The 20,425-nt window shown below is 41.2% G+C and overlaps 1 protein-coding gene and 1 pseudogene across 4 annotated transcripts in view; both read left to right on the top strand.

Annotated features, from left to right (window-relative positions):
• Window positions 1-3,580: 3,580 nt before the first annotated feature.
• Window positions 3,581-20,425, top strand: part of LOC146893706 (uncharacterized) — a 32,374-nt gene continuing 15,529 nt past the window's right edge. Inside the window, exons 1-3 of one of the 4 annotated variants that reach the window (XM_087909624.1) lie at window positions 3,590-3,681; window positions 19,216-19,347; window positions 20,290-20,411. Coding sequence is in view for 2 of the 4 variants with exons in the window: in XM_087909623.1 (XP_087765749.1) it covers window positions 3,679-3,681 (3 nt within the window). In the remaining 2 variants the exon portion in view is untranslated. Of the gene's footprint in view, window positions 3,682-19,215; window positions 19,348-20,289; window positions 20,412-20,425 lie in introns of all 4 variants that reach the window. The other 3 variants (XM_087909625.1, XM_087909623.1, XM_085694187.2) reach the window with 3 other exon arrangements.
• LOC146893707 (exosome complex component RRP4 pseudogene) lies at window positions 15,529-18,551 on the top strand (annotated as a pseudogene).

The following is a 20,425-nucleotide window of genomic DNA, read 5'->3' as shown; positions in this document are numbered from 1 at the left end:
TAATTTTAGTTTTACTTTTTAAATTATATTTGCAGCAGCAGTGTTCAGAAGGAAGTCCTGGGCCATGTAGTAAAATAGTTTGTCTGAAGCACAAATAAAAAGACAGGTCCTGTTTCAAGAAAAAAAATCAAGTTAAAATGTGAAATAAAACAAATAATGCAAATAAGGGTTTTTGGGTTTCTTATGTTTGTTTTTTGATTTTTGTTTTTGTTTTTTTGCTAAGAAGCCTGAAAAAGACTGAATTCAGCAATTTCCTAACTTTGACAAGAAGGTAATGTTTCCCAACTCCAATAAGAAGGCAGGAAATATGTTTACATAACTAGGCTGGGTGGTCGTGGCACGTGCCTCTAATCCCAATACTCAGAAGGCAAAGGCAGGTGAATCCCTGTGAGTTTGAGACCATGCTGGTCTATACGAGCTAGGTCCAGGACAGCTAGGACTGTTAGGCAGGGAAACACTGTCTGGAGAAACAAAAAAATGTATATCTGAGCAGACCAGTCAAATTGTAGCCTCACCCTTTAATGGGTCAGTCAGTTGTTCAAGGTTAGTAAGGGTTGGCGACCTTGGCGTTTTCTAGTCTGTGAAGTCAGTGAGTCTCACTCCTATCAGGTCCCCTCAGGGAACAGGTGTGTAGGCTAGGGCCCATAGAACAGGTGATCTAAAAACTCAAACAGCAATCAAACACAAACCAAATAGGAAGAAATGTCTTTGGTAGCTACCCCATTCAAGAATTAGGAAAAATCAAGCCAGGCGCCTTTAGTCCTACCACTCAGGAGACAGAAGCAGGCAGATTTTTGAGTTTAAGGCCAGTCTGGTCTACAAGAGCTAGATCCAGGACAGGCTCCAAAGCTACAGAGAAACCCTGTCTCCCAAAACAAAACAACAACAACAAGAAAACCACACCACCACCACCACCAACAACAACAACAAAAAGGAATTAGGAAAAGCTGAGCGATGGTGACATAATACTTGCAATCCTAGCACTTGGGATACTGAGGCAGGAGGATATCAGTGAGTTCAAGGCCTGCCTCATCTACCAAGCAAGTTCCAAGGTTATTACATAGAGAAACCCTGCCTAAAAAGACAGAAAAAAACAAAAGAATTAGGAAAATGCTCATGAAACACTATGAACCAACTAGATGGCACTTAATAGCAATCAAAGGTGAAAGATAAAATACAGAGACATTCTTTGATGAAATCCAACTTGCTTTCATGGTCAAAACTGTACAGCTAATAGAACTAGAGGGAACATGTGTCCATCTATCAATTTAAAAAAAGCTAGAATCTCACGTGATCATAAAAGATAAAAATCTTACAGTTGACACCATCCACCCTCAAGTGAGAAAATCTTGACCCAATGCAGCAGGAATTCTTGCTATTCTCAAGTCCACCATATAAGGGGAAATTTTGTCCCTGCAGATTTTGGAACAACTAAAACTCTCTTATCTTCTTTTCTTTTCCATCATCCATTCATCCCCCTCAGAGGACATCTAGAAGTTTGAAAGGATTTGGTTTTGTTTCATTTAAGTAGAAGGTTGCTCAGACATAACTCTGTAAACACTAAAATTGAATAGCCAGTTTCTACTCAGTTCAGTTCTGTTCAGTTTTCTACCAAAATTCCTGTCTGGCATGTCTCTGTCTTTGGTGGATTACTGTCTCACCATCCTCACAGCAGTCAAGAAACAGCTGGCAGCCATCCATAATTCTAATTTCATCAGAACTCCACTCCCATCTTTTGTTTTCTGAAGGTACCAATGAGGCACTCACACAGGGTTCACAGAGGTAGGCGGGCAGACAGCCACACAGGCTGTGTATGTGTGTGATATCAAGTATGTGTGTACGTGCCCTATCATAAAAGTGCAATGAAGTATTAAATTGGGGTAGGTATCAGGAGCACACAAACCCAAATCACTGCTGGGCGGTGAGCACAGGAAACCAGACTCTATGCCTTAGCCTTGGAACCAATTCTGAAGCTCCCACCAGCCAGCACTGTCTTTCCATGTTTTTTAGATTGTTTGTATATTGACGTGGGGCATCTCTTTCCATAGCCCTGCATGGAAAACATGACTTTCAGAGTTCACAGAGTTCACTCTGCCTCCCGAGTGACAGGATGATGATAGTAAAGGCGTTTTGCTTCCTTTTTTTGTATATTTAGTTTAATTTTAAATTTTATCCAAGTATTTCCGTGTGTGTATGTGTGTGTGTGTGTGTGTGTGTGTGTGTGTGTGAGAGAGAGAGAGAGAGAGAGAGAGAGAAAGAGAGAGAGAGAGAGAGAGAGAGAGAGAGAGTAGGAGAGAGCAAGAGTGGGCGGGTTGAGTATAAAGTTATGCTCCAGACACTTTCTAGGTCACATGTCAAAAGTTTTCATTATGGGGGCTGGAGAGATGGCTCAGAGGTTAAGAGCATTGTCTGCTCTTCCAAAGGTCCTGAGTTCAATTCCCAGCAACCACATGGTGACTCACAACCATCTGTAATGGGGTCTGGTGCCCTCTTCTGGCCAGCATGCATACACACAGACAGAATATTGTATACATAATAAATAAATATTTTAAAAAGTTTTCATTATGAAATCAAAAGTCAATAAACAACTGTGAACTTTTTATTTATTTGTTTGTCCGTTCGTTCATTCTTCTGTTCACGTATTTGATTACTTTATTTATTTACAGTGGAAGAGTTCAGTTAGGGTTAGGAATCAGTACAGAACCATCCATCAGAATGGTAGGTACAAAGGTATCATGGGAAAAGAGTAAGAAGTCGTGACCTTCCCTTTTGAGAGGGGGCATTCTGAAGGGAACAGGTCCCTACATAATAAGACTAAGACAATAAACCTTAGTTTCAAGTGCCCACAAGTCCTTTCCCCAAAGTCAGGCATTTAGATGAGCAAGGGTCTTGGGTCTTCATTCAGTCCCTTTTGAGGAACTTCAGGCCCTGACATTAACATATGACTCGGGCCAATTGGCAAGGTCAATGCTAGCTACACTCCTTAGCGAGTGACCTGAAGCCACACCCCAGTTCACATCTGCTGGCAGCTATTGGAATTCATCTCAGATCCTGCAGCCTCTTCAGGTCACAGACCGTTTCTTTTAGAAATCCCTTCCCCACCTGACCCATATATGTCAGATAAATAAATACTCAGTAGTAGAAGTTTGAAAGCAGCTTCTCAATTTTTTTTTTTTGATTTTTTTTTTCTCGAGACAGGGTTTCTCTGAGTATCATTCCTAACTGTCTGGCCTTGAACACACAGAGACCTGCCTACCTTCTTTGTGGAGTTTTGTGGTTATAACCTTGTGCTTTCACCAACCAGTTCATTTCTTTTTTTTAATGCCTGGTTATTTAGTTTAATTTTAGTTAATTTTCTGAATTTGTATACTTCGTTTTAAAACCGAACCCACTGATTTACATTAGCAAGAGACTTGCTGTTGAATTTGGCATAAATCTCCAGGCAATCTGGGACAGGTCTGTCTTTAGAAGCCAGTGCTGGACCATGGTGCTGAGATTCTTCTGCTCAACTGGTCCCGTCACTCAGACCTCACCAGCCAACCAGAGCTTCCAGCAGACCCGCCAGTCAGATGGGAGGGTTCTTCCGGGAGCCAGACTTCCGTTCCGGCTCAGCTTTCTCACGCACTGTTTCTCAGTGTCTCTTGTGGGCAGAGAGCCTGTCAGCTCGGCAGCCGCACTATGGTGAGTGAGGGGTTGTTCTCCACAGAGGGAAGGAGTGGTTGGGCTTGGCGAGCGAGGGGCCATTGTCCCCAAACTAGGTGGAGCGGCCCGCTGAGGCTCGCGGCTGGTGTGGTGGGTCCTACACTGGCTGGGTGGGAGCCAGTGGCTGGCTGGGTGGGAGCCAGTGGACAGACACAGAGTTTAGCGTCTTCCTGTCTCAGTAGTCCTAAACTTGCAGCTCTCTGCTGGCAGCCTCTGAATCACTTCACTGCCCGGGCTGTGTCTGCACAGAGCAGAGCGTCAGGAGCCGCAGATGGTGGTGTCTGTCCTGCTTGTATCATTGCATGTGACACATTAGCCGAATGCGGAGACTCCTGGTCTCTCCTGGGTTTTCAGAAGTTCTGCACTTTTAACATTTAGGTTTAGGATCCGTCTGTAGTTAATTTCGTATGGCTTGCAAACAGTTTTTCCTGTGTAGAGTAGCGCTCTGCTACTAAAGTATGATGTAGAAGAGTATAGTTGATAATAGAATTAATGGTATAAGGATTTACCGGTTCTTAGGAGACATTAAGTCACAGAAAGTAGAATTTTAGTGAGGGGGGGCTGCACCCCAAATATCCGAAGATGAGTAGCATGCATACCATGCCTGTTAGAGATTAGTATGATGAGATGGAAATGTTTGTTCACCAGGATTAATCAGCCATTAAGTTATATTCCTATAGGAATGACAAATAGGTATAACAAATGAGACAAACCAGCCAGAAGACCCACTTCCCCATTAAAGGCCTCTGACCTCTGCTCAAGGGCCATTATGGGGTCACAATCTTGTGTGCCAGGAGAGTATAATAATTCTAGAACAGCTGCATTTTTCAGCTCTTAGGAAAGCAGTTGTGACTCAGTGTCCCCTGTGCTGATTGAATCCTGTCTGCAGCCCCACAGGGCATTGCCCTTGCTATCCTCTTGGCTAACCACCATAAATTTTTGGATTACAAGTATGCTGCACCACAGAGTTCTAAAATTACCAGTTTGAGTCATGCAATGGGACTATCCATTGCAGTAACAATAAAAGGATTTGCATGTGGAGCATGACTTCTCTTTTCAGACCAGAAAAGTAGGAAGGATGTACTGTGTACACTGGAGGGGGTAAACACACTGGACAATAGCTAGATCATAGACTGAAGTTTAAGGCCACGAGTTTCAGGGGTTTCCATAACAAAGAAGGACCTGATGGGGCACAGTGTGTAACTTTCTGTGTGATTTTCCATCATACATTAATTTTTTCCATGTGAATCAAGACAGAATTAGTGGGTGTACAATTTAGAGAGGAGAGCTTGAACTACAAAGTATTCAACTTCCAATTAGTGAACTCTCCCATGCAGATATGTTCAATTTTGGTTGACACAGTTAAGTCAGCTCAGATACTTAGACACAGGTCATTGGCTGTAACTCCATGGGACAGCTTGCAGCATTCAACAGCTAACATTTTACATGGCACAAATTCATGCACTCTCTTATTAATGGCATTCTCCCTACCAAGGAATTGCCTACTCTGTTTCAAAGTCAGTATAACTGAGGGTTCAATTATTTTTATCATTTTAAGAAGTCATTTATTGGTTATCATTTTTTAGGTTTCATTTTCTTCAATGGCATGACTGCTATAATCTCTTTTTGTTTCTATTTTCCAATGTTTCCCAGTTTTTGAATTTCATTCCATTTTTAAGTCCTGTTTATTTATTCATCTGTTTATTTATATCAGTTTAGAGCAGTGACTCTCAACCTGATCGACCATGACTCCTTTTGGGGGAATCAAATGAACCTATCAGAGGACTGGCCTAAGACTATCAGAAATTACAGATATTTATATTATAATTCATAACAGTAGCAAAACCTAGTTATGAAGTAGCAGTAAAAATAATTTTATAGGTGGGGAGATCACTAATCATGAGTAACTGTATTAAAAAGTCACAGCACTAGGAAGATTGAGAACAACTGGTTTAGTTTAATGTCTCCTGCAGCCCAGGCTTGCATCTTGCTATGTAACTGAGAATTGCTGTGAACACCTAATCCTTTCTCTACTGCCTTGTGTTGCAAAGACAGTCCTGCAACTCCTACCATGCTGAACCTTGACTGGTCTGTGTGAAGGAGAAATAGGTCAGTGAATGAATATCCTCCAACTTCTGTAGATTTTATTGTGAATTTACAAGTGAAGTGGGACCTGTGTAAGAATTGAGTTCACTGACCAATGTAAAGCCAGTGTAATCACAACAGACAAAGGATGAGCAAGAAAGAGAGTAAAAGCTTTCCTGCAGCGATAGTAGTTGACATTAGTAGTCAGTAGTGAGGTGATCAATTTTAGATGTTCCATAAATGTCCTGTCTGGCCATGTTGTGTGTCCACAGACCACACACAGGACCCGGTGCCTTGGAGGATTAACAGGAAGTACTCTGGGAGAATGGACGATTTTACTGAACTACAAATTTTTCAGATTAGCGTCTTGTTTGACCATAGTGTGGAAGGACAAACCTGGAGGATGTTTGCTGAGACATTCGATCTCTGCTCACCCAGTAGGATAACTGCTAATGTCTTGAAGCCCAGGTTAGTGATCCTAGAGGGACTCTGGTTAGCAATTAGGAGCACCAGTAGGAGGTAGTTTACAGGTTCTTTCCAGGATTCTCCTGTTCTGCTCTAGGAAGCTGTAAGGAGGACTACAAGCCATGCCATGGTGAATGTAGGAGCAACTGTCCCCAGACCAGGAAGAGCAGGTTGGCTGAGCTGTCAGAGCTGCTTGGACAGGGATGAACCCTGAGCCAGACTGGTTTTATTGTTCTTTGTGGTGACCTGGGTAGTGGCCCTTGGCCTCTGAGCTTATTTGAGAGTGGGGGAGGTTCTGCCATCCTGGCATGAAAGACTATGAGTTTGTAATATTGTTGTCTCACAATGTATAACTGAAAATTGCTTTGAAAACCTAATCCTTCTGTTGCCCATTGCTGGGTAGATAGTCCGTCAAATTCTTCAGGACTGGGCCTTAACTGGTCAGTGGGATGGAAAAATAAACCAGCTAATGAGTGACCTCCAGTCTCTCTGACTTTCAGTGTATGATTATAGATGAAGAGGGTGAGTACATAGGTCAGGCTCGAAGCTGGTAGATTCACAGTGCAGAAAAATAGAGACAGGACAGTGGTTGAGAACTTTCCTACTTCAACAGTAGTTGAGATTAGCAGTGTGGAACTAGGTAATCAATTTTAGATGCTCCATAAATGTCCTGATCATCATTTCTTGATGTCCACAGACCAAGCAATTAAGAATCTCAATAAAGAACCAAACTTATTATGAAACCAAATTGCTATATTACAGTAGTTCAACCAAAATAGATCTGAGTAAAATGTGGCCCTGCCTGACAGGACTGTTATTTTACTGGTTTTAAATATACACCCTGAGAAAAAAGGTTTGAGAAATCTTTGATGTGCTCTAATATAAATCCCTTGTTTCTGAAACACATGGCCATAAATCCTGTTTCAACTTTTCAAAATAATTTTTTGAGATAATTATATCATATCCACATTCTCTTTCCTTTCCCCAAGCCTTACCATGACCCCTTATTATCTTTTAGTTCTTGGCCCATTTTTCTTTAACAACAGTTGTGAATGTGGCCTGTGTTTGGCCACAGGATTTCCCAGATATAAAGTGACAGGTTGGCTGCACTGCACATTGAGTGTGTTTTGGAAGGTGCACACAAAGGATCCTGTGCTTTGGATGAGGAACAGGATATGCTCTAGGAAAGTGAATGAATGTCTACTAGAATACAAACTTTCTGGACTAGGGCCCTGTCTACTAGGCTGGAAGGGCAGAACAGGAAGTACTGTGCTGTCTGAGTCATTTGATCTCTGATCACCCATTATGGGAGCTGATAATATTCTGAGGCCCAGCAGGAAAGTCTTAGCAATCAGGAATAATAGTGACAGGTAGCTTGCAGGTTCTTTCCAGGATTCTTCTCTACTTTTGTTGCGATAAGTTGTAAGGAAGATCACAAGCTATGCCATAGTGGGTGTAGGGTGTTCAGGGAAGGTCTGTTGAGCTATCATTTCTGCTGGGATTTGGATGGACCATAAGCCAGGCTGTGGTTCTGTTGCTCTATGTAATGACCTGTGCAGTGCTCCTTGTCCTCTGAGCCTCCCTTTGTATGGATTTCCTGGGAAGAGGGAGACTCTGCAGCCCTGCCATGGTAGGTATTTTGCTTATAATATCATTATCCACTCTACAAACAGAGTCATGCTTTTGGTGTGCAGTGGGAAGACAGATTTGAAAACTGATAATTTTCTGAATATTGCAGTCTACTATCAAGTTTGTCTTATAAATGTTTCAAATAGTTTAAAAGCTGGTAGAACTATGGTGATGTTGTCTTTTCACAATGCATGATTAAAATGTTTCTAACTTTCTGCTACCACCAGCTGTGATGGTGTGGTTCAGTGATGTTTAATTTCCGGGGACAAAGGGAGTTTCTGAACTGCAGAGGTTGCTTAGGTGTGTATGGTGTTGGGCAGGTAGATAGAGCAGAATCTATATCTTATGCTATAATCCATTTGACAGGAAGCAGAAATTATTCTACATTGTTTTGGGATTGAGCATCAGTGAGGCTGGGGTTTACCTGAAAACACAAGGAGGTCTAAGGGCTGCAGAACCATAGCAGTAGATCATCTGTTTTTTCAGAGAGGGCTCTAGAGCATGGGGTCGCTCTAGAAGAAATATCAATAGCTGGGGAGTCAGAAACATCTTTTTAAGGGTCACTTTGGGGTAATTTTGTGAAAATTGTGAAGTCTTTATTTATTCAATTTCTATACACATAAAATCATAGGTAGCTGGGTAACATCGGTCAAGATTACACATTTCCTGACTAAGTTTCCTTTGGTCTTTTGATTAATAGCTGACTATATTTTCTTCCCTTTGTTCTTGGCTTTTTCTCTCCATCTTCTTTATTCTTTCCTAAATATCATATGCATTCTTTATTAATCAACTTTGTGGTAATTTTTTCCCCTGAGACAGGGTTTCTATGTAGCTTTGGAGCCTGTCCTGGAAGTTGGTTTGTAGACCAGGCTGGTTTCAAACTCACAGATTTCCTCCTGTCTCTACCTCCTGAGTGCTGGGATTAAAGGTATGTACCACCACCACCCAGAAAGAAATCATATTATATCTCAGTCTATCTTCTAATTTTTCATAATCCCATTGATTACCCTGAGTGCTTCCAATATGAATGTAGCATTGTAATCAGCTTTCCTGTTATAAATTGTTGGGAATTATTGTACTATATTCATTTATGGTGTAAATTTACGAGACACATCATCTTAATTTTGATGCATCATGTTTCCAAGGATCATTTATTTACTTCTTTATTTATTTAGGTTTTGTTATCTTGTTAATCTGTGAGAGACTTTTGGTTTTTTGGATAAAAGGTATTATGGATGTTGGCAGGTGGCTCAGCACATATTCATTTTGGAGGTACCTTGAGTTCAGATACCTACACTCAAGTTGTGAGGCTCATAACTCTACCATTTTTGATCCAGGGCATCTGAACCCCTCTTTTTTGTATTACTTGTATACACATGGAAGACATTCTCACTCATGCACAAACATATACAAAATATAGCAATAAACTTGTTTTCAAAAGTGCTTGTGACTTATAAAGCAATTAGAGTCAAACAAGTTGCTTCAGGTGTTCACTGATTCTTTAAAAATCAGTTATTTTTCATTTTGTTTTAAAATGTTTTCATTTCCTCACTCTGATTGCAGACTTCCAGGCAATCATCAGTCAGGGGGAACAAAATGGTGTCTAAGTGATCCTAACAGAGATTCTTTTCTTTACTATAAGATAATGAGATTTTTTTAATGGTCAAAACTATTTACTACAAAGTTAAGGCATGAGAAGGTTTCAAGTGAATCTCTCCAGTTTTTTTTTTTTGAAAGTAAATTTTATTAAATTATAAAAGTTTCCATTTCCGCCCCTCTTCCCAACACCCTCCCACTTCCCCCACTCCCTCTCCTCCTCTCTCTTCGTCCCTTAGGGCAGTCAGGGTTTCCTGCCCTGTGGGAAGTTCAAGTTCCTCTCCCCTCTCTCCAGGTCCAGGAAGGTGAGTATCCAAGCAGACTGGATCCCCAAAATCCAGTATATGCAGAGGAAACAAGTCCCAGTATCATAGTCAATGGCTTTTCAGAAAGACTTCGGGCCAGCCGCATTCAGAGAATCCGGCCAAATTCCGAGAATCTGGTTAGATCACGTCCTCGTTCAGTCCCAGTCCAACTGGCCTTGGTAAACTCTCATTAGATCCGTCCCCTTGTATCAGTGGGTGATAGCATCCCTCGCAGTCCTGATTTCCTTTTTCATGTTCTTCCTCCTTCTGCTCCTCATTTGGACCTTGGGGGGCTCAGTCCGGTGCTCCAATGTGGGTCTCCGTCTGTATCGCCGTCCTTCTCCAGATGAAGGATCTATGGTGATAAGCAAAATATTCATCAGTATGGTTATGGGCCACGGCCGGTTCAGGCACCCTCTCCTCTGTCCAGAGAACAATCTGGGGAATCTCTCCTTGGACCTGGGATCCCATATATAATCAAGTCTCCTGTAAACCCTAAAATGACTCCCTTAGTTGAAATATATTCTTCCCTGATCCCATATTCATCCTTCCTCCCCCCCCATCCCAGGGCACCGAGCTTTCCCCATTCCTCCCCTACTCCCTTCTCTCTAACCCTCTCCCCTTCCATCAACCCTCCCACCCACCCCCCCCCATGCACCCGAGGTTACCTGGGACTCTTGCCTATTTCCCACCTCCTGGCGGATAGCTAAATAATCTTCATCAGGTTCATCTTCTTATTTAGCTTCTCTAGGATCACGAATAATAGGCTCAAAGACCTTTAATTATGGTTAGAATCCACTTATGAGTGAATACATACCGTGTTCCTCTTTTTGGGTCTGGCTTACCTCACTCAGTAAAGCGTTTTCTATTTCCATCCATTTGCATGCAAAATTCAAGATGTCATTGTTTTTTACCGCTGAGTAAAACTCTAATGTGTATATGTTCCACACCTTTTTTAACCATTCTTCTATTGAGGGGCACCTAGGCTGTTTCCAGGTTCTGGCTATTACAAATAGTGCTGCTATGAACATAGTAGAACAAATGCTTTTGTAGTATGTTAGGGAATCTCTAGGGTATATTCCCAAGAGTGGAATTGCTGGGTCCTGAGGGAGGTTGACTCCCAGTTTCCTGAGAAACCGCCACACTGATTTCCACAGTGGCTGCACAAGTTTGCATTCCCACCAACAATGGATGAGTGTTCCCCTCACCCCACATCCTCTCCAGCATAGGCTATCGTTGGTGTTTTTGACTTTAGCTATTCTGACAGGTGTAAGATGGTATCTCAAAGTGGTTTTGATTTGCATTTCCCTGACCGCTAAGGAGGTTGAGCATGACCTTAAGTGTCTTCTGGCCATTCGAAGTTCATCTGTTGTGAATTCTCTGTTCAGTTCAGTACCCCATTTTTTAATTGGGTTAATTAGAGTTTTAGTGTCTAGTTTCTTGAGTTCTTTGTATATTTTGGAGATCAGAGCTTTGTCTGATGAGGTGAAGATCTTCTCCCAGTCAGAAGGCAGCCTTTTTGTCCTACTGACAGTGTCCTTTGCTTTACAGAAGCTTCTCAGTTTCAGTAGATCCCATTTTTTCATTGTTTCTCTTATTGTCTGTGCTACTGGGGTCCTACTTAGGAAGAGGCCTCCTGTGCCTATATCTTGTAGACTACTTCCCACTTTCTCTTCTATCAGGTTCAAAGTGGACGGATTAATGTTGATGTCTTTAATCCATTAGGACTTGATTTTTGTGCATGGTGATAGATATGGATCTACTTTCATTCTTTTACAGGTTGACATCCAGTTATGCCAGCACCATTTGTTAAAGATGCTTTCCTTCTTCCATTGTATACCTTTAGCTCCCTTGTCGAAAATTAGGTGTTCATAGGTTTGTGGGTTAATATCTGGGTCTTCTATTCGATTCCATAGGTCGACTTCTCTGTTCTTATGCCAATACCAAGCTGTTTTCAATACTGTAGCTCTGTAATAGAGTTTGAAGTCAGGGATGGTAATGCCTCCAGAAGTTCTTTTATTGTATAAGATTGTTTTGGCTATCCTGGGTTTTTTGTTTTGCCATATAAACTTGATTATTGTTCTCTCAAGGTCTGTGAAGAAGTTTGATGGGATTTTGATGGGGATTGCATTGAATCTATAGATTGCTTTTGGTAGAATTGCCATTTTTACTATGTTGATTCTCCCAATCCAAGAGCAGGGGAGGTCTTTCCATTTTCTGGTATCCTCCTCAATTTCTTTCTTCAAAGACTTAAAGTTTTTGTCAAATAGGTCTTTCACTTCCTTGGTTAGAGTAACCCCAAGATATTTTATGCTATTTGTGGCTATCATGAAAGGTGATGTTTCTCTGATTTCCCTCTCTGCTTCTTTATCCTTTGTGTATAGGAGGGCCACTGATTTTTTGGAGTTGATCTTGTATCCTGCCACATTACTAAAGGTGTTTATCAGCTGTAGGAGTTCTTTGGTAGAGTTTTTGGGGTCACTTATGTATACTATTATATCATCAGCAAATAACGAAAGTTTAACTTCATCCTTTCCAATACGAATCCCCTTGATCTCCTTATGTTGTCTTATTGCTATTGCTAGAACTTCAAGCACTATATTGAAGAGGTATGGAGAGAGTGGACAGCCTTGTCGCGTTCCTGATTTTAGTGGAAAGGCTTTGAGTTTCTCTCCATTCAGTTTGATGTTTGCTGTCGGCTTGCTGTATATTGCTTTTATTATATTTAGGTATGATCCTTGTATCCCCAGTCTCTCCAACACCTTTATCATAAATGAGTGTTGAATTTTGTCAAATACTTTTTCAGCATCTAGTGAGATGATCATATGGTTTTTTTCTTTCAGTTTATTTATATGATGGATTACATTGATAGATTTGCGTATGTTGAACCAGCCCTGCATCTCTGGAATGAAGCCGACTTGATCATAATGGATAATTTTTCTAATGTGTTCTTGGATTCGGTTTGCCAGTATTTTATTGAGAATTTTCGCGTCGATGTTCATGAGTGAGATTGGCCTGTAATTCTCTTTCTTGGTTGTGTCTTTGTGTGGTTTTGGTATTAGGGTAACTGTAGCTTCATAAAAGGAATTAGGCAATGACTCTTCTGTTTCTATATTGTGGAATACGTTAAGGAGTATAGGTATTAGCTCTTCCTGGAAGTTCTGGTAGAATTCTGCATTGAAACCATCTGGGCCTGGGCTTTTTTTGGTAGGGAGATTTTTGATAACAGCTTCTAATTCTTCGCGACTAACAGGTCTATTTAGATTGTTCACCTGTTCTTGGTTAAACTTTGGTATATGGTACTTATCTAAAAAAATGTCCATTTCTTTTACATTTTCCAACTTTGTGGCATATAAACTTTCATAGTAAGATCTAATGATTCTCTGAATTTCCTCTGTGTCTGTGGTTATGTCCCCCTTTTCATTTCTGATCTTATTAATTTGCATGTTCTCTCTCTGCCGTTTGATTAATTTGGCTAGGGGGTTTGTCAATCTTGTTGATTTTCTCCAAGAACCAGCTTTTTGATTCATTGATTCTTTGGATTGTTTTCTGTGTTTCTATTTTGTTGATTTCAGCCCTCAGTTTGATTATTTCCAGTCTTCTAGACCTCCTGGGTGAATCAGCTTCTTTTTTTTCTAGATCTTTCAAGTGAGCTGTTAAGTCTCCAATGTGCGCTTTCTCCGCTTTCTTTAATTGGGCACTTAGTGCTATGAACTTTTCTCTTAGCACTGCTTTTATAGTGTCCCATAGGTTTGAGTATGTTGTGTCTTTGTTTTCATTAAATTCAAGGAAGAGTTTAATTTCTTTCTTTATTTCTTCCTTGACCCAGGGGTGATTTAGTAGTTGACTGTTCAACTTCCATGAGTTTGTTGGCTTCCTGGGGGAAGCATTGTTGTTGAATTCTAATTTTAGTCCATGGTGATCTGACAAGACACAGGTAGTTACTAATATTTTTTTGTATCTGTGGAAGTTTGCTTTGTTACCGAGTATGTGGTCAATTTTCGAGAAGGTTCCATGAGCTGCAGAGAAAAAGGAATATTCTTTCCTATTTGGGTGGAGTGATCTATAGATGTCTGTTAAGTCCATTTGATTCAATACCTCCAATAAATCTCTTAATTCTCTGTTTGGTTTCTGTCTGATTGACCTGTCCATTGGTGAGAGAGGAGTGTTGAAGTCTCCTACTATTAGTGTGTGTGGTTTGATGACTGCCTTGAGTTCTAGAAGAGTTTCTTTTACATATGTGGGTGCCTTTATATTAGGAGCATAGATATTCAGGATTGAGACTTCCTCCTGATGAATTGTTCCAGTTATGAGTATGAAATGTCCATCTCCATTTCTTCTGATTGATTTTAGTTTGAAGTCGATTTTGTTAGATATTAGAATGACCACACCCACTTGTTTCTTAGGTCCATTTGCTTGGAAAACCTTTTCCCAACCCTTTACTCTGAGTAGGTGTCTGTCTTTGTGGTTGAGGTGTGTTTCTTGTAAACAGCAGAATGTTGGATCCTGTTTTCGTATCCAATCTCTAAGTCTGTGCCTCTTTATAGGTGAATTGAGTCCATTGATATTAAGTGATATTAATGACCAGTGGTTGTTGACTCCGGTCATTTTTTCTTTTTAGGTAGTAAAGTGTCTGTGTTTTTCTTCTTTGATTTGTGCTTGTGAATGGTCGCTAGATGTTCGAGTTATTGTAGGCAGTGTTGGGAATATTGGATTCCTTCGGTAGTGATTTTCCTTCTAATATTCTCTGTAAGGCTGGATTAGTAGCTACGTATTGTTTAAATTTGTTTTTATCCTGGAATATTTTGTTTTCTCCGTTGATAGTGAACGATAGCTTGGCTGGGTATAGTAGTTTGGGTTTGCATCCATGGTCTCTTAGTTTCTGCAGTACCTCTATCCAGGATCTTCTGGCTTTCATGGTTTCCATAGAGAAGTCCGGTGTAAGCCTGATAGGTTTACCTTTATAAGTTACTTGACCTTTTTCCTTTGCAGCTCTTAAAATTTTTTCTTTAATCTGTATGTTTTGTGTTTTGATTATTATATGGCGAGGGGATGTTTTTTTCTGATCCAGTCTATTCGGTGTTCTGTATGCTTCTTGAACCTTCATAGGAATATTGTTCTTTAGGTTGGGAAAGTTTTCTTCTATAATTTTGTTGAATATATTTTCTGGGCCTTTGATCTGCAGTTCTTCTCCTTCTTCAATCCCTATTATTCTTAGATTTGGTTTTTTTATTGTGTCCCAGATTTCCTGAACGTTTTGTGAAGAGAATTTGTTGGATTTGCCGTTTTCTTTGACCAGAGCATTTATTTTCTCTATGGTATCTTCAGAATCTGAGATTCGTTCTTCTATCTCTTGTATTCTGTTGGTTATGCTTGATTCTGTAGTCTCCGTTCGTTTACCTAGGTTTTCCATATCCAGCCGGTTCTCGTTTTGTGTTTTCTTCATTGCCTCCATTTCAGTTTTCAATTCTTGGACTGTTTCCTTTACTTGTTTGATTGTTTTTTCTTGGTTTCTCAGGGTCTCATTCATGGATTTACTTATTTCTTCAAACTTTTTGTTATATTTCTCATCTAATTCTATACTCATTTCCTCAAACTTTTTGTTATATTTCTCATCCAATTCTTTAAGGGAGTTATTCATATCCTGTTTAAGGGACTCTATTGCTTTCATAATGGCACTTTTTTCCACTTCTTCTGGATTAAGGTGTTCAAGTCCTTCTATTGTAGGGTCCTTGGGATCTGGTGTTTTCATGTTGTTTTTCAGATTGTTGGATGAGGTCTTGCCTTGGTGTCTGCCCATCTCTTACTTCAAATGTTCTCTATTGGAACTTCTGTTACCGGATCAGGTTCCCTTCTTGGGCAGGGACTTCACTGACAGAATGCCCACCTTTCCTCAGGCAGCCTATTGAAGCACAGGCACTCCCTCTTTCCGGATGTGCTTACAATGCAGGCCCAGCTCGCAAGGCAGCTGAGCTGGGGAAATTTTATGGCCCCAGGGGGAAGGGAGAAATATAGGAATTCGTACCTGGATGGGAGCTGGGATGGCAGGCGGGAGGGGGTAGCCAGCACTGCAGGGCGACCTGGGCATCTATGGGGTCGGGGAACGCCCAAGCTGCTCCTCACCGGGACCCTGCCCCGGCCCAAAGGAAACTCACCCCTCCGATGGCCCTCTGCTAGAAGTCAGGGCCCCTGCTGGTCAGGAATGTGGCTGAGCTGGCCCCTGGTCCACCTGTCCTCAGGGAGGCCTTTAAGACCCAGCAACTGCCTCCAGCCGGGATGCGCCTACAGCCCAGGTCCAGCTAGCAAGGCAGCTGATCTGGGGAAATTTTATGGCCCCAGGGGGAAGGGAGAAATATAGGAATTTGTACCTGGATGGGAGCTGGGATGGCAGGCGGGAGGGGGTAGCCAGCACTGAATCTCTCCAGTTTTGGTGGAACAGCTCTCCTCATCCAAGTCATTTTCTGTTATTGGTAAAGGATAAAGAACTGAAATGTCTAGGATGAGTGGTGGTCAGTGATTTCTTACAGTTTGATTTTGGTTAGAATCTTGTAGTTTTTATTTAAAGGAGCATAATATGTCTTTTTGTCTTTGTCAGTACTACCCATCTATGTTGTTGATTTTATTCATTGTTATCTAAGTATATTGTTCATTTTCTGGAAAATAATGGTCTCACCAATTTTGTATTCAGATTTCTCATATTATGACTTCCTTGAGATTTTATTGGTTTTGGAAGTTTCTGTGGAGAGACAGTTTTAGTTTTCTCTTCTTTGTCTTAGATGTTTGCCTCTTTCCATTTCTTGGCATGTCTATCTTCATGTTTGTGTTTTTACTTCTTAAGTGATTGATATGAATAGTATGTTGCCTTTGGATCTTTAAAACCTTCTTGTACATTATTGTCTCTTTCTTCTAATTAGCCTCAGCTATCAGCATGCCATAACTTAGAGTGATCTGATACCAATTGAGAGTGTGCCTAGATCAGAATACCTGATTAAGGTATATGAGAGAGATTGTGTTGATTTTGATTGATATAGGAAGGCTCTCCCACTGATTTGGCAATATCTCTGAACAAGCAGCCCTGGGATAGATAGGAGAGCTAGCTGAGCACAAGACAGTGACAAAGCCAGAAAACAATGGTTCCACATGTTTTGCCTTTAGTTATTACCTTGAGTATCTATCCTAAGCTCTCATAAGGAGGAATTGTGAAATAGAGTTAACAACCAAATAAACATGTTCATTTCCTGAGTTTCTTTTGATTGCATAATTTAATAACAGCAACAGAGAATAAAGTTGGAATAAAAATGGGACTCATAGGGGATTTTGTTGCTGCAGAGGACCAGGGAATGTTGACTCTTATAAGAATGCTTAAGATATCAGAAAACTGGACAAAGAGCATAATTAGCTGTTCTTGTAGGACCTAGAAGATGGGAATGTTGAGAGTGATGGCAGACAGTGGAGGTCAAGGTCATAGGATTTTAGTGGGCAGTAGGCTCTTCAGGGAACCATGGAGTTTACCCAACCTAACTGCCTTTAGAGACCCATGTCATAGGTTTTTCAGGTTAAAGTCCATGGTTCCTGGGTCAAAATATACCTCCTAGTTCCTGACAGACTGTTGCATTCCCTCAGGCAGTGAAGCATTCAGGCTGATTTGTGCTTCTTTATATGATCCCTTAGTAGTCAAGAAATCATGAATCCTTAACAGAACAATTGAACTTAGTCATTAATCTTGTATATGCTGTACAGCTTGGAAACTTAATTATATCCTGGTACAGACATAGGCTTCTTGGTCATTTCTGCACTGACCAAACCCGTAATAATTATACAGAAGTTGGATTAATTATAAGACTGCACATCCAGCACCAAGAGTAGAGCTAAGCCTGTGTAAGTCATTGGCACCAAGATGGCGATGGAGATGAGGCTTCCTAAGGCTTGCAAACCTCTCAGTGAGAGCCTGGGCCATGACTCTAAGAAACATTTGTTGGTACCGGGGGATACAATCACCATGGACACAGGATTCATGTGGGGACATGGGACATACATGGGGGAAGAGAAGTTCATTGCATCTGTGGCTGGCTCGGTGGAGAGAGTGAACAAGCTGATCTGTGTGAAAGCCTTGAAAACCAGATACAATTGGAGAAGTAGGAGACATTGTAGTGGGCAGAATCACAGAGGCTCAACAGAAGAGGTGGAAGGTGGAGACAAATTCCAGGCTGGATTCTGTCTTACTCCTCTCATCCATGAACCTGCCTGGAGGGGAGCTGATGAGAAGATCTGCAGAGGATGAGCTGGCCATGAGAGACTTCTTACAGGAAGGAGAACTCATCAGTGTGGAAGTTCAGGTAGTGTTCTCGGATGGAGCTTTTTCTCTGCACACAAGGAGCCTGAAATATGAAAAGCTAGGTCAGGTAGTTTTAGTCCAAGTCTCTCCTTCCCTGGTGAAATGACAAAAGACTTATTTCCATGACTTGCCATGTGGTGCTTCAGTGATTCTGGGTAGCAATGGTTCCATCTAGATCTACCCTACACCTGAGCACAAAGATGAGGATGCTGGAGGCTTCATTACACATCTCGAGATGGTAGCCCTTAGCGATTGAGAGGTTATCTCCTTGAGTAGTCTTGCTGGTAACTCAGAGAACGATGCTATATGACACCAGCATCCTGTACTGCTATGAGGCCTCCCTTGCACATCAGATCAAAGGTATCTTAAAGCCAGAAGTAGTGGAGGAGATCATGCTAGAGACATGCTAGAGGCTTTTAGAACAGGAGGGTTAAGGCCAGGTGCTGAAGGATGGGACTGTGCGCCTCTCTGGAAGGGAAGAGTCTGATGTGTGATGACTCTTGCCCCACATGTGGCCCAGGAAGGATCTGACAAAGATGTTACTCACCTGCAGCAGTGCAGCAGAGTCAGGCCTCTTCTCTTCTGTTCTGAGACAAAGCCAGGGTGGAAGCGAATGGTGGCTTTGGATGCTTGGGTCCCTTTCAGAGCATAGTGTCCCAGCCTGATGATGTATCTTGAAGTAAGCTGTAAAATCCATGACTTCCAGTCACACCACATACACCCCATGAAACTGTTCCAGTGGAAAACATGGTGGGCTGGGGAATATAGCTCAGGAATGCAGCTCTTTCCTAACATGTGCATGGCCCTAAGTTCAATTCCCAGCCCTACTCCTACCCCAGAGAAAAGAAAAAGAGAAAGAGAAAGACATGTGGTGCCAGTGGGTGTGATCTGTTTGACGTCCACTATATTTCCTTTAATGCACAATTGTGGTAGGAGAAGAGGAGGTAAAGTAAGACCAGCAGTCAGTCAGAACAAAATGAGCCAGCAGCCTTTGTTGGAATCTGATTCCTATTGTGTCCTCTCGTGATGGGTTAAAGGGATCTGTACCCTCTACCTGGGCTTCTACCCCTTGTATGTGAGATGTTCCTGTTTTTCTAGCATCTAGGCTTCTTCAACATGTCCACCAACAGGAACTGGCCTGGAGCCTTTATGAAGTGCCTGCGATATTCCCTGAGATATTGGCAGTTTTCTCTGTAGTGCCTGTCCTGCCTGAGGGTGGTTTGTAAGAAGGTGAGCCATTGCCAATAACTGAGAGAATGGATGTTCTGGGACCACAGTGATTTTTAATGCTCAAACAACAACAACAACAACAACAACAACAACAACAACAAAAAACAGTTGTGAAAAGCTAAGCCATTTCCTTGTGTAATTGATGTGGTGATGTATTAACTTTTAAATAATTTAAAATTAAACAAGATAAAAAAGACTGCATATCCAATAGCTTAGGCTTCTTATTAAGTAACTTTTTCATCTTAAATTAACTCATTTTTATTAATCTGTGTATTGTCACATGGCTGTGACCTACTGGTAAGGTTCCATCCAGCATCTCTCTCCTTCAGTGGCGACATGGCATCTCCCTGACTCTGCCTTTCTTTCTCCGCTATCTCTGCTTGGAATTTCCATCTTGTTCTATTCTGTGCTGCCATAGGCCCAAAACAGTTTCTTTACTAACCAATGGGAATAAAACATATTCACAACATACAGAGGGGAATCGCACATCACCTCCCCTTTTCTGTCTAAATAAAAAGGTTTTAACTTTGATATAGCAAGATTACATATAACAAAACAATTAATCAAGCAAGAATTAGTTACAATATTTAGTCCATTTACATTTGGAAAATTAAGGAAAATACTCTATCATCTATCTTTGTGAGTCTAAAGTTTTATATATAATCTATCTTTTATAATTATAAAACTGTCTTTCTTCAACTCTATCAAAGACTCCAGAAGGATAAATATTACCTAAGAAATTATAAGCACTTCTAAAACTCTAGAATTGACAAAGACACCTTGCTGACTGGACAGTCACCCACAGATGGATACATTGGGGCATCCATCTTCAGTTTACAGGCCCATAGCATCTGGCAGACTTTTCCATGATGCAGAAAATTTTAAAGACAGTTCCACCTATATTGACAGTTTCTCAGTCACCTTTTTTTCTGTATCCTGCAGAATGTCTAGCAGACTCTTTCATGAAGCAAGAACTGTCTCACCTTCTTTAGGCAACTTTAGCAGTCATTTTTTTTGGAGGTTCTGCATGTCCAGTTTATACAATATACCATCAAGCAATCCAGGTAAGAGCAGTTTC

The sequence above is a fragment of the Myodes glareolus genome, chromosome 9, assembly GCF_982192425.1.
Source record: "Myodes glareolus chromosome 9, mMyoGla1.1, whole genome shotgun sequence".
NCBI lineage: Eukaryota > Metazoa > Chordata > Mammalia > Rodentia > Cricetidae > Myodes > Myodes glareolus.
The sequence above is the reverse complement of the archived record's forward strand: the minus strand, read 5'-3'. Positions and strand labels throughout refer to the sequence as shown.